The sequence below is a fragment of the Chamaea fasciata genome, unplaced genomic scaffold (genome assembly GCF_029207755.1).
Source record: "Chamaea fasciata isolate MVZ Bird 193981 ecotype frontalis unplaced genomic scaffold, bChaFas1.0.hap1 SCAF_10, whole genome shotgun sequence".
NCBI classification, from domain to species: Eukaryota; Metazoa; Chordata; class Aves; order Passeriformes; family Sylviidae; genus Chamaea; species Chamaea fasciata.
Window position 1 is genome coordinate 10,177,862 of NW_027094095.1, and position 13,538 is coordinate 10,191,399.

Consider the following 13,538-nt stretch of genomic DNA (forward strand, 5'->3'; position numbering starts at 1 on the left):
ATGATTTCACAGACAGATGACTTTAGACAGAAAAGACACAAGGTACCCTTAGAGGGGCTTTTTTATTAAAACGGCCTAAAATGGATTCAAGGCAAACATTGTCTGTATTCCTGGATTTCTTCACAGCTGCAGTCACACTTGTTCTCAGGCAGAACCTTGAGAGTATCAATATTTAAGTGTCATAGGAAATCATACAAAGGATGTGGATTTTAATATTTTAAAAGAGTTTTAATAGTAATAATTGACTTCTCAGAAAATTTTAGGTTTTAAGTAGTTTTACAGATCCCTTAGGAACTTTTTTTATACCTGCTGTTTTATATTGTTCCTCCAGCTCAGTCCTTTCCAGGCTCCTTACCTGTGAAGGGAGACATGAGTGCTCTTAAGATGTACAGCTCCTTCCTCCAGTTTTTTCCATGCATATGCCCATATTGCATCCCTGTGCTGCACTGCTCATCCTGATCCTCATCCCACAAAGGCCTTTCCCTTCCGTGCCCCTCCTGCTCAGAGTCAGCACTCATTTCCCAAAGCTGAGTGCAGTCACCTGGAGAACACGAGCCCACCCTAATTCACCTGTAAATAGGAGATAAAGAACACCTACCTACCTTTCCTACAGGCTTTCCTCAAGTCCACTCTTGCTTTCCTCTTTCGACACACCTTGGATATGCCAGCTGTCCTCTCTTACACTGCACTTGAAATAAAGTTGTGCCAGATTCTGCTCCAGTATGGTTCTGTTTGCAGTAAAAGCCAACATAATCCCCGTGGTAAAAGTAAACTTGGTCTGCATAGAATGCTTGCAGCAGCACATTGTTTTTCTCCATTTCAGTTTTTGACAAAGTACACGGCTCTAAAGCAAGAGAGATTGATCAGTGCTAATAAATTGATTCTTCTTGGAACAGAAGATTTTGACCAGGCTACACTGAAACTGTAAATTATTTCCTATTGTCTTATTATACTGCAGGCAAACCATAGTTAAGGAGAAAAAAACCCACACCTGATGAACTGAACTTGCTTCAATTAAAACTTTCCTATGTCACTGAAATTGAGATTTAAAGGTTCTACCTGACAATACTCCTTTTATAAATTGTAAGTATCTGATTTTAGAGAGAATTGGAGTTGTTCAGCCTGGCAAAAGAAGGATGCAGGGACACCTCATTGTGCCCTCGCAGAACCTAAGAGGGGCTTCTAAGAAAGATGAAGAGAGACTTTTCAGTCAGGCCTGGAGCACAGGGCCTTACGGCTGTGGTTTTAAACTAAGAGAGGGTAGATTCAGCCTAGACAGAAGGAAGACCAGGGAGAGTGGTAAAACGCTGCAAGTTTTCCCTGTTTCCCTTTTCCCAGAAAGGCAGTGGTTGCCCTGTTCCTGGGAACATCCAAGGCCAGGCAGGACAGGGCTCTGAGCAGCCCTGCTCCTTGCAGGGGCTCGGACTCGATGGCCCTGCCAGGTCCCTACCAGGCTGCTCCTTGAGGCTATGTATTATACAGAGAAACAACTGCTTCTTTATCTTATTTATTCACACCTACCTATACAAACTGGTGGCAAAGTCCATTGTCCTTCAGAGCAGTAGATTCTCTCAGGGCCTTGCAGAAAATGATAGTCAGAGCAGATGTACTGAACTGAGGAGCCGCTGGCATACTGGGGCAGTGCTGGGAGAGTAAGAGCTCCGTTTGCAACAGAGGGGGGAGAGCCACATTTTTCTGTAGCAGCTGCAATAACAATAAAAACATTTAGGGATAAGAAACGAACAAATTGTCAGCTTGATCATAAATTAAAGGAACATGGAGGTTTTCTTGTTACAGCTCTCTTTCTACAGAGCTTTCAGTTTCCTGGGCTTGGAGAAGAGCTTCCCCCTCCCTTCTACAGCCTTGCCCAGCAAAGGAAGGTGTAGCACTTTTCCAAGCTTGGCCATATTCAACAATATTGTTGCCTTGTGCATTTATATTGTTGAGGGTCAAGCATTGATTATTCACAACAGACTCCAGGCCCACACTGAAAGCAAAGCAAATAATTTCTAAATAGGTCTAAGATTGATTAATTAAAAACACAATAAAAAGTTAATGCTTTACCTTGAATAATACATTTTGGATATTTCAGTCTGCCATGGTCACACTGTGTCCTCCCAGGAGATGGAATGCCAGTATGGAGAAAACCATATCCCTGTTTACATTCAAACTCTATGAGATCTCCATGTAGGAAAATTAATTCTTCCCGTCTCCATTTCAATGTTAAGTTGTTGCTGTCCATATCAGTTACATTAAGAGTACAAGGTTCTAGAAAATGCAGGTGTATTTTAATAAAAAGCCATCTTAATTTCTTAGCTCCCTTTTGTAGGAGTGAAGAAAGAAAACCCCAAGTCAATAGTTCTAAAATGTGTCTGAATCATGCAAGACAAAGGACTACAAATGCTTAAAAAATGCAAATGGAAAAAAATGGTCTTAAGTGAAATCAAAAACCAAACCCATGCGAAAGGAATGGATGCTTTCAGACAGGTGTAGGCACAGGGTTTGCGGTGATTGGGAATGGGGCTGCGGCTGAGCCTTATCCCTAGTAGGCTACAACTGTGTAGGAAAGGTGAACAGTATTGAAGGTAAAGAAACGTGGAATGCTGAGGTGTACCTGAACAAGCACAGAAGGGCAGATAGGGTGTACAGGTGGAGTGCATGTAAGATAAAGGGTATCAAAGACTGTATGGGAGAGTAATAAAGTGCTGATGCTTGAAGCCTTTTTTGGTGTCAGTCCTACCTCCTCTGTCATCTGGTGACCCTGACGTGACCCTGAGATGGTTTGAGCAGAGGGCTCCGGACCTAAGAGCAGTAACACGGGGGAGCCCAGCCCAACCGAGCCAGGCAGAGAGCCTGTAGAACTGATAACTTGGAATTACAAAAAGGAAAAGGAATAGAGTGCTAGATCTTGCACAGGATGATCTCATTGAGGAAGCTCTTACAGGTCACTTGTGTCTTCTTCAAAGCTCTGAGACCTACACTGCAAATTAATAAATATGTGCTAAGACAGAGTGGGGTATGGCACAACGAGGTTACTTGGAAAAGGTTATGTACAGGCATTGTATATGTTCAGCAATTTTCTTTGTAACACTGCTCTATTTTATTTATTATTTTATGATTTATTTATTTACCTAATCTATTCCCCACTAAGACATGCTAGAGGTAAACATTGCAGACACCTTTGTATCTGGAGGCAATTAAAGCTCTGCATGATGTGAAGGCTCTGTGTACCAACAATATAAAATGTATAGCTGAACCCGGGGCAGGGCAGGATCTGGTGTTGGCCTCCATCACAGGCAAGGAAAAGCACAAAAGGAAGGACAGGACTGCTGGCCATGGTCTGAGTCAAACAGGGCTGCCTCCAAGAGTAGCAAGTGAGAGAGCTTTTCTTCTTCTTCTTGACTTGCTCCCTCCTACAGTGTTACTGGGCTGAGTAAGGAAAGATTTTTCTTCTGAATAATAAATGGGATACTTGTGATTGGCATGTTGCCAATAGTGAACTGTTTGAAATTTTATAAGATAGTAAAATAATTTGATATAAGTTTAGCTTTCTCCCACTGAGCATACAAAAATTAAGTTTTTTAAATCAGCCATGTTTGCAAAACTGCTGTTTTGTTCACCTTGTATTGTCTTTTGGTTGAGAATATTGTATTTCATATGTAGTTTCCTCATTTAGTAGGCAGCCTCCTCAAAAGGAAAATCAGAAACACAAGTAGATTGTAACATTTACTGCAGTTAAACAAAATCAGAACTTGGGGAATGATTACTTCTTGATAGGACAGTGTGGTACAGTGCATTTTGCTATATTTGTCTTCCCCTAACTTTGACATATATATATTTGTATACATAGCCTTAAAACTAATGCAGAGCTAGGGAACACTGAATGGTGTAGTCTATGGATGATGCCTTAGTTGCTGCATCAACTGTAGAACAGCTCACTGTGGCAATGCCAGTAATGCAAGAGGCTTTGAAAAGAAATCTCAGAAAACATGCAAAGGATGATGGGCTTATTTGGATGCTGATGAGACAAATAATGCTCACAGGAAATGAGATTTCATTATTTCACAGGAGTTGTTAAATTTGAGTTTTCAGATCCAAAAATGCTGACCTTTCAGTCTGGATGAGGTAACTTCCTGTCATTTAGAAATACGCAATTAAAACTGAACTGATTGCATATTTTCATTTTCATGGTAGATTACAAACTGAAAGGTGAGCTAATTTAACAAAGGATGTTAGCAAAATTGAATTATTTTATTAGAGGAAGGAAGGAAAGAAAAACAAACAACTCTTGTTTGTATTCCTGTTTGTCCTGGTAATTTTCTAGTGGGAGTTCAATACATTGTTTTGAGCAGCATACATAAAAGCAGCACAGAAAAATTTAAAAGTCCAGACTAGAATGAAACAACAGATAAAAAGACACATAATTTTAAAAAAGCCTGAAAATTTAAAAACAAAAGTCCAAGAAGTCATTGCTCATTCTTTGATTGTATCTAAAAGCCATTTTGGGAATGGCCACACCATTCCTTCTAATCATCTATTGAAAGACAGGAAGAAATTAACGAAATGAACAATATGGAGGAAAGAAATTGGAGAATCCTCCCAGGAAACCGGGATAGCTGCATTCTAGAATAGCTCACTCAGGAAACAGAGGAATCTATTTAATTCCTCTGTTAAAACCACCTCTGGGTGGTTTTAGGAACAGGCCAGAGGATGCCCAGCAGAAGAGGCCTGCTAAAAGTTTAATTTTGGTTCATCCTCATATTTCTGGGATCTTTATTAACTCCCATAAAAGAGAAAAGATGGTAATGAAAAGATTACTTAGAGGTTCCTTCCCATTTTCCCTTTTTATATTGCGTATGAAAAACCTTGCTTTTCCATCCAAGACTCACCTAGACACGTTGGTGGTTCTGTCCAGTTTCCATGGTCACAGTAAACAGTACTGGGCCCATCCAAAAAGTGGTAATGCTGACAAGCATATTCTACCCAGGAACCATTTTTGTAATTTGCCAGTAAAGGGCCCAGGACACCACCATTTTTAATCACAGGTGGAGAGGCACAGACGTGCTGCATTTCTGATATGGGATAGAGAGAGAGGGAGTTAGATGTTGATTAGATTACAACATTGTTAATACTGGTGAAAGTATTAGACCAATACTAGACTTGAGCAAAAAAATTTGCAAACAAATAGAATCTAAACCAATATAGTTCCTTTTCCAAATTTCATTTTCAGAAACTCTACCCTTGCCTTTCTGAATTGTAAACATGCATTTTATTTCCCTCTACACTTTACATCTGTGCCTACTTTTGACTGTTGCTGGTTTACACACAATACAGATCAGCTCTTTTTTTGTGACGTAGACAGTCTTGTTTGTTACTTGAAATGTTCCATCTATGTGTGATTCAACAAAAAACCAGAAGAACCTGCACTGGAATTATTAATCAAAGGAACAACAAAATACTCATGAATTTGCATGTCCAAATAATATTAAAGGGTACAAAATGACTGAAAGTAAATGCTCTGCATGAAATAAAATTACAAATATAGAGCAGGCTTATGGGTGTAATTTAGAAATAAGCCTCTTAGAAAAGGCAATGGCCTTTAACTTATTGGCCACATTGACACCTGTAGCCCATGCAAGCATTTTCAAGAATAAGGAACTGTCCTATAACAAAAGACTAAAGATAGTCATAAAATGCCTATAATTGGATCGAAGAGTCCCTTTTAAATACAAGAGCAATGTTCACCTACTTGTAACTTCACTGTGATGTGTTTGGCCTGCCCTTATTTCTGCATCTGCCTCGAGTGGTGGTGGTGCCTCAGATTCCTGTTTGTCCACAGTTCCTGTAACCATAGCAGAGACTCAGAACCAGTTTTCACAGAAACAGCTCATTTTAAAGTACTGAGACAGACAGACATGATGCACTGTAAAATGTAATAATCCCAGTTTTCAAAGGAAGATGTCACAGCTGAATTCACCTATTCATCCTTTTTTTTTTTTTTTTTTTTTTTAAATCTGGGAACCATGATTGCCTGCAAAATATGCAGCACTTTATCTCTCAACCCTTTTAACAGAGGAAGGATAACAGTTTTTCTGACATAGAAACTGAGACTCTCCAGAAAATTAAGGCATGGGTTGAAGAATAATTTCAGTTCAATTGTCAGCCTTCACAGAAGTACTCACCAATACAGATAGATGGTGATGTCCATTTTCCTCCTTCACACCGGATTTCCTCAGATCCTCTCCTTCCTAAGGTACACTGTACACTAACTTTGTCTCCACTATGGTATGTTCTTCTGGCTGTGCTGATATGCCCATGAGGGAGTGGTGGGGGGGGACATTTATTTTTTACATCTGAAAATAAAAATATTGCATATTGTCTTCTCTCTTACCAAAACCACGTACACAATTAAACTCACCATACACAATGCAAGCCTATCACTCAAAAGGCTTTTTTGGCTAAGCCAGGGTAATTTCTTAATAAAATTATCGTAATTTTCTTAATACAATGGGAGACCTGAACAAACAAGTGATTTTGCAATCCACAAATTTAAAATAGAAGCACTATGTCATTGTACTGCTATAAACAAATTTGTAATTTCTCCACAGAGACTTAATAAAATGTTCTTCATAGGACTGCAGGAAATAGAGATTTCCCATACCCTCCATTCGTATAATATTTAAAGCAGATTATTTATTAATTCTAATGCTAAAGAAGAAACAATAATCATAGCCCATTTCCTATCTCGAAATTAAATTTGTGATTACTGTATCCTCAAAAGTAGATTTAGGCCTTGTTTTCATCTTCCTGAGCATCTCCACCTTCTCTGCACTCACTCAAGAAAAGTTCCTGCTGTCTCATGAGAATAAACTCAGGTCCGGAGTCTAAGCTGTAGTAAAGGTTGTTTTGTGCTGCTTTCTGCTTTGTTCTTTATCTCAACTGGTTCACCTTTCATTCTTTTGGAACTTTCTTTACTGAGACTCTGCATTATCCCGCAGTGATGGGGGAAGTGATAGCAATTGCTAAAGATGTGTTTCTGTCCTCAGGACAATTATTTCTGTTCAAATTAATTAATTCTGTTCAAAACAAGTAAAGTTTGGGGAGGCAGTACAACTCTAAAAAGTACTACAAGCTAAGGAGGATCTTGTAACAAATTTTATTTTTGTTGGTTTAATTTTTAATGCCTCTCAGAAGGTACATCCCCATCCCACAAGGCAGGATTAAGCAGGCCTGCTTAAACCTTCATGTATTCTGAACACAGTTTATTGAGCTTCAGGGTCTAAAAAATTCCCTGTAACTGTTGGTTCCTGCTTCTCTGGGATACAACCTGGAGAAGCAACAGTAAGAGACACTATCAGAGTCTGATACTGATTAATTAGCCTAATCTAATTAGAGTTCACTGAAATGTAGCTGCAATAACCATTGCCTCCCTTCCTGCCACCTTGGCTCTCTGCCCTTTGACGACTTGATTTACATTTAGTCTACAAACTCGTACAAACCCTATGTTTTTATTTTGTATTCATAAAGCATTTCTTGAAAGAAGGTGCGAGCTTTTCTCCAAGAATTTGACACAGTAAAAGTATTAAAACAAGGTACCTTCACACACTGGAGGGTCTGGATACCACCCAAAATTATAGCATTGAATTGAGTCAAACCCGGTGACAGAATAATGCTTGTCACAGAAAAAGTGAACTACATCTCCTTCTTCATAGATTTTCTTCACAGGATAGAAACCTCCATGAGCAACTTCACTCAAAGCGGGGCAAGTTATTCCTGGGAAGAAAACACAGCAGTGAAAACCGATTGAAGGCTCCCTCCACCAGCTCTTTTGCTCATTTTTACATGTAGAACAGGTGAGTTTTGAAAGGGGAGGACGTACTGGTGCAGCTGGGGGCGCGGTCCCAGCCGTGTGCGAGGCACAGCGCAGCCCCAGAGGCGCTCCCGGCCGCGGTGCCATAGCCGCTCTCGCAGCGGTACCGCAGCGTCCCGTTCACCGGCACCTCCCGCGCCGCTCCCGTGTAGCTGCCGTGGCGGAGCCTGGGCACCTGGCACCAGTCTCCAAGGAATAAAGCACAGGCGTGATGTGAACTGCTCGTTTTGCAGCGGGTATGCCAGAGTTTCCCTCAGATACACCTTAGAAGTGGCCTTATCCCAGGCAAAATCTTGGTAAATAAGGGGTAACTACAAACGTGGTTTTGGCACAAGTTTTCCACTCGTCATTTGGAACAGCAAGTTTGTATGGCAATGTATTTATTTGAGTGTGATTTCATCTCTACTAATTAATTTTACATGTGTAATTTTACATGTATCATTTTACATACCTTTACAAATGCACAAAACCAGCAGCATGTGAATCCTGACAAGTTTTTCCCCAGAGGCAGAGCTGAAAACCTGCTTTAGGAGTACTCAAACGACAGCCTGTCATGGGCAGTTTGGCCCTACAGGTGCAGCAAGGACAGTGGAATTATATACATCTGCAATAGATTAGAAAGGACAAAAATGCAGAATACTACCGAGTCTTTTAGTACAGCTTGGCTGGAAGGACCATCCTTGTGGCTGACACTGCACTGTATCTTCAGTAGCACCACTTGGGGTGTGGTAGCCTGGATTACATTTGAATTGCAATTCCTCATGGATTTTGAAGTCCATTTCTGTACTGTAAAAAGAGCCGTTTTCCAAAAGAGGCTTGGTGCATTTTCCTGAAGGAAAGAAGATGAGTTTGTCAGAAAGAAAGAATGGAATATTTTTGTTCTACTGAAGGGGTTTGGAGCTATACTCATCTAATCTGATTTTCTCAACCTATTGAAAAAATTCTGCTCCAGTCATCAAACAATACATCAAACCACCAGTAACTACATGGAATACAGCCAAGGAATCTAGAGCTAGGGAGACTCAAAAAGTTATACATCTAAGGGAAAACTAATACTTTTCCCAGACTATGAAAATTGGAAAACTTTATGTTTTTATAAAAATATATATAATGGATAAATGCTCTTAAAATATGTATTGTTGTAAAATTATTCCACATATAAACCTATGTAGTCTGGACAAAAATGATTGCACCCTGTACATTTTACCCCTTCTGTTATGCAGCTTCTTTTCCTTTATGTCCCAGGAAAACCATCCAGGAAATGTTCCTGCTGGAAGCAATGAGGAGATGAATAAAGCTAACTCACTGTAGCATTGTGGCACTGGAGACCATCCTTTTTCTGTACAAGTTATTCTTCCATCTTGAGTCCCACTTTCTGTTGTGTAACCAACAATACAAGAGTAGGAGAGCTTTTTTCCTTTAGGCATAGGGAAATAGTAATTTTTGAAACTGTAATAGTACTGGGCAAGGTTTCCATTTTCTATCTGTGGCAAATCACATGGTGTATCTGCAAAAAAGATCAATATATTTCCCACTAAAAATTCCAGCCCAGATATGAATGTTTTTGCATTAATTTATCTAATATCAGCTTGACTGATTCAGGCTTTCAAACTAGAACAAAATTCTGAATACTTACAAGCATGAAGGGCCTTTTGAGACCTGCTGAAACAAGGACATACTACAATTTTATCAGCTTTGCTCATAGGGTTCACAAGAATATCAGCTCTAGAATAAAACCTCCTGAAGTGAACAGTCAAAGCCTACTGTAAAATTCAGGGAGAAGTGCTAGGATTAGCAGTGCCTCAGCTCCTCGATTCAGAAAATGTGACCAGAGAAGTAGGACAAGCTGCTAGGAGGCAATAGAGGAGTTAGGCTTGCTTAAGGAAAGGGAATTTAAGAACAGTCAAAAGAAAAGAAATAAGAAATGGAGATTAAGGAAAAAACAAGCAGAATGAAATCTTAAAAAAAAACCCAAAAAAAACCAAAAAAACAAAAAACAAACAAACCAAAAAAACCAACCAAAAACCACCAATCCCCAGTAATAGGAGAAAACCTTTTTGAAGAGTAGTGCTGAATATGATATTAGGTTACTTAAAGAAACCCCAAAAGAACAAAACCAGAATAAGAAAACATTCTCAAAAAAACCCAAAAGTAGAAATCAGTGCTGAAAATAGGGACAGAAAATGCAGGAACATCCCAGATTAACTTCTGCAGGTCCCATTTAACTTTCACTGTTTTGCTTTGTAACAAAGTGAAAATATTTCAAGCCCCAAGACACTTCAATATATAAAATGCTTTAATAGTACAAATTTCAGTTTGTGTAAGTGCCTCGAAACAGCTCAAAGACATTTCTCAAGGAATTTCTTCTGAACCAAACCCGGAACATTTCAATATTAAAGTTTGGAGGCTTAGAGAGGAATCCTGACAGCTGAATTGTGACCATCAGCCATGTCACAACAGAATTGTACTGAAATTTAAAAAGCAGTGTTTACTCAGTAGAGAGAGGAAAGACATTGCACTTAAGTTACCGAGACTGCATAGTCTAGATTCAACGTACACTAGAATTCAGTGAATTTACCTTCTGCCAAGAGTTTGCCTGAACACACCATAACCAGGAAGATAAAACAGCGTTTTAATCTCATCTTCATTACTGTCTCCATCTACAGTTTCCACCACCTGTGAGAGCTCCCTAAGTATTGCTTTTGTAAATAATTAACTGACTTTTCAAACGTATTCAACAAACGACTCAATATCTGTCTATGGTATTTTGTATCAAGTTAATTCACTGGAAAAACTATTTTCATTTATATTAGTTCTCCAAATACCTTAGCACCAGACTGGCAAGATTCCATTTGACACATTTGCCATCTGCAATTTATCACTTTACCGTGAAATCAAGCAATGAGCTTATGGAACAATTTCAACTTGCAGATCGCTGTTCCACTCACAACCTCCAGAGTCCCAAGTTTAAAGGGCATTCTGTTATTAGATTATTTACCTTGGCTGAAATCAGGGAAAATAGACAATTCCCCCATCCTCCAGCCTAGCCCCTGTGTAAACCAGGCAGTTGCATGCTATAGATAATCGTGATTTTGGAGTTTCTTACATGAAAAACCTAGCCACTATTAATACCTGTCTGCGTCATCTTGAATATAGCAACACTCGTCATAGTTTTTTTTTTTTAAACAATACCAAAAAATGGAAATTAACTTCATTCACAATCACCTTACTGACTAATAGCCATCAGTTGATTTAGCATCACTAGAGATAGAACGCTTAAATTTAATAAAGTGAAGTTGTTTAACAAAATATATTCTTCTGAACAAAGGGAAGTTGCTTAACAAAAGCTATTCATGTCAAGATCATTAGTGCCTGAAACATACTGGCATTCCATCTCCTGGGAGGACACAGTGTGACCATGGCAGACTGAAATATCCAAAATGTATTATTCAAGGTAAAGCATTAACTTTTTATTGTGTTTTTAATTAATCAATCTTAGACCTATTTAGAAATTATTTGCTTTGCTTTCAGTGTGGGCCTGGAGTCTGTTGTGAATAATCAATGCTTGAGCCTCAACAATATAAATGCACAAGGCAACAATGTTGTTGAATATGGCCAAGCTTGGAAAAGTGCTACACCTTCCTTTGCTGGGCAAGGCTGTAGAAGGGAGGGGGAAGCTCTTCTCCAAGCCCAGGAAACTGAAAGCTCTGTAGAAAGAGAGCTGTAACAAGAAAACCTCCATGTTCCTTTAATTTATGATCAAGCTGACAATTTGTTCATTTCTTATCCCTAAATGTTTTTATTGTTATTGCAGCTGCTATAGAAAAATGTGGCTCTCCCCCCTCTGTTGCAAACGGAGCTCTTACTCTCCCAGCACTGCCCCAGTATGCCAGCGGCTCCTCAGTTCAGTACATCTGCTCTGACTATCATTTTCTGCAAGGCCCTGAGAGAATCTACTGCTCTCAAGGACAATGGACTTTGCCACCAGTTTGTATAGGTAGGTGTGAATAAATAAGATAAAGAAGCAGTTGTTTCTCTGTATAATACATAGCCTCAAGGAGCAGCCTGGTAGGGACCTGGCAGGGCCATCGAGTCCGAGCCCCTGCAAGGAGCAGGGCTGCTCAGAGCCCTGTCCTGCCTGGCCTTGGATGTTCCCAGGAACAGGGCAACCACTGCCTTTCTGGGAAAAGGGAAACAGGGAAAACTTGCAGCGTTTTACCACTCTCCCTGGTCTTCCTTCTGTCTAGGCTGAATCTACCCTCTCTTAGTTTAAAACCACAGCCGTAAGGCCCTGTGCTCCAGGCCTGACTGAAAAGTCTCTCTTCATCTTAGAAGCCCCTCTTAGGTTCTGCGAGGGCACAATGAGGTGTCCCTGCATCCTTCTTTTTGCCAGGCTGAACAACTCCAATTCTCTCTAAAATCAGATACTTACAATTTATAAAAGGAGTATTGTCAGGTAGAACCTTTAAATCTCAATTTCAGTGACATAGGAAAGTTTTAATTGAAGCAAGTTCAGTTCATCAGGTGTGGGTTTTTTTCTCCTTAACTATGGTTTGCCTGCAGTATAATAAGACAATAGGAAATAATTTACAGTTTCAGTGTAGCCTGGTCAAAATCTTCTGTTCCAAGAAGAATCAATTTATTAGCACTGATCAATCTCTCTTGCTTTAGAGCCGTGTACTTTGTCAAAAACTGAAATGGAGAAAAACAATGTGCTGCTGCAAGCATTCTATGCAGACCAAGTTTACTTTTACCACGGGGATTATGTTGGCTTTTACTGCAAACAGAACCATACTGGAGCAGAATCTGGCACAACTTTATTTCAAGTGCAGTGTAAGAGAGGACAGCTGGCATATCCAAGGTGTGTTGAAAGAGGAAAGCAAGAGTGGACTTGAGGAAAGCCTGTAGGAAAGGTAGGTAGGTGTTCTTTATCTCCTATTTACAGGTGAATTAGGGTGGGCTCGTGTTCTCCAGGTGACTGCACTCAGCTTTGGGAAATGAGTGCTGACTCTGAGCAGGAGGGGCACGGAAGGGAAAGGCCTTTGTGGGATGAGGATCAGGATGAGCAGTGCATGCAATATGGGCATACGCATGGAAAAAACTGGAGGAAGGAGCTGTACATCTTAAGAGCACTCATGTCTCCCTTCACAGGTAAGGAGCCTGGAAAGGACTGAGCTGGAGGAACAATATAAAACAGCAGGTATAAAAAAAGTTTCTAAGGGATCTGTAAAACTACTTAAAACCTAAAATTTTCTGAGAAGTCAATTATTACTATTAAAACTCTTTTAAAATATTAAAATCCACATCCTTTGTATGATTTCCTATGACACTTAAATATTGATACTCTCAAGGTTCTGCCTGAGAACAAGTGTGACTGCAGCTGTGAAGAAATCCAGGAATACAGACAATGTTTGCCTTGCATCCATTTTAGGCTGTTTTAATAAAAAAGCCCCTCTAAGGGTACCTTGTGTCTTTTCTGTCTAAAGTCATCTGTCTGTGAAATCATAGCATGCAGGGTGTTCTGTATGGGTTTGCAAGACTTCTGCAAGAGTTACATGAACAAAACAGAAGAAGAAATGAAAGCATTCAGGAATAGACAAATTCTGCTTTTTTAGTCAAAGCCCAGTCAACCAAGAGGTGGAAAAAAAAGGTTGATAGAAATACTTTA

General features: G+C 39.7%; 2 protein-coding genes across 3 annotated transcripts; one reads left to right on the forward strand and one right to left on the reverse strand.

The window, feature by feature from the left end:
* Nucleotides 1-61: 61 nt before the first annotated feature.
* Nucleotides 62-10,577, reverse strand: LOC136294501 (coagulation factor XIII B chain-like). 2 transcript variants are annotated; one of them, XM_066192276.1, is made up of 12 exons: nucleotides 10,449-10,577; nucleotides 9,177-9,377; nucleotides 8,514-8,699; nucleotides 7,880-8,056; nucleotides 7,597-7,773; nucleotides 6,183-6,353; nucleotides 5,750-5,842; nucleotides 4,890-5,072; nucleotides 2,065-2,268; nucleotides 1,522-1,704; nucleotides 603-844; nucleotides 62-355 (listed from the first exon to the last, which is right to left on the reverse strand). In XM_066192276.1, exons 1-11 carry the CDS (start codon nucleotides 10,528-10,530, stop codon nucleotides 621-623), a joined length of 1,881 nt encoding a protein of 626 aa, XP_066048373.1. In that variant the 5' UTR covers nucleotides 10,531-10,577; the 3' UTR covers nucleotides 62-355; nucleotides 603-620. The 2 variants fall into 2 exon arrangements, with proteins under 2 accessions (XP_066048373.1, XP_066048374.1); XM_066192277.1 differs by having other exon boundaries at nucleotides 599-844.
* A 194-nt stretch (nucleotides 10,578-10,771) lies between these two features.
* LOC136294875 (coagulation factor XIII B chain-like) lies at nucleotides 10,772-13,316 on the forward strand. The gene is made up of 5 exons (XM_066193066.1): nucleotides 10,772-10,924; nucleotides 11,240-11,324; nucleotides 11,685-11,867; nucleotides 12,542-12,783; nucleotides 13,022-13,316. The coding sequence occupies exons 1-4, from the start codon at nucleotides 10,772-10,774 to the stop codon at nucleotides 12,763-12,765; spliced, it is 645 nt and encodes a 214-aa protein (XP_066049163.1). The 3' UTR covers nucleotides 12,766-12,783; nucleotides 13,022-13,316.
* The last annotated feature ends 222 nt before the right edge of the window (nucleotides 13,317-13,538 follow it).

Excerpts from the sequence above, each read along its gene's own strand:
- LOC136294501 (XM_066192276.1), bottom strand. The coding sequence starts at position 10,530 with ATGGAGACAGTAATGAAGATGAGATTAAAACGCTGTTTTATCTTCCTG. Across the intron at positions 2,269-4,889 it reads AGAACCACCAACGTGTCTAG|AACCTTGTACTCTTAATGTA; the intron begins GTGAGTCTTGGA and ends TGCATTTTCTAG. Across the intron at positions 845-1,521 it reads TTTGCCACCAGTTTGTATAG|AGCCGTGTACTTTGTCAAAA; the intron begins GTAGGTGTGAAT and ends CTCTTGCTTTAG.
- LOC136294875 (XM_066193066.1), top strand. The coding sequence starts at position 10,772 with ATGAGCTTATGGAACAATTTCAACTTGCAGATCGCTGTTCCACTCACA. Across the intron at positions 10,925-11,239 it reads TCCTCCAGCCTAGCCCCTGT|TGCCTGAAACATACTGGCAT; the intron begins GTAAACCAGGCA and ends CAAGATCATTAG. Across the intron at positions 11,325-11,684 it reads TCCAAAATGTATTATTCAAG|CTGCTATAGAAAAATGTGGC; the intron begins GTAAAGCATTAA and ends TTGTTATTGCAG.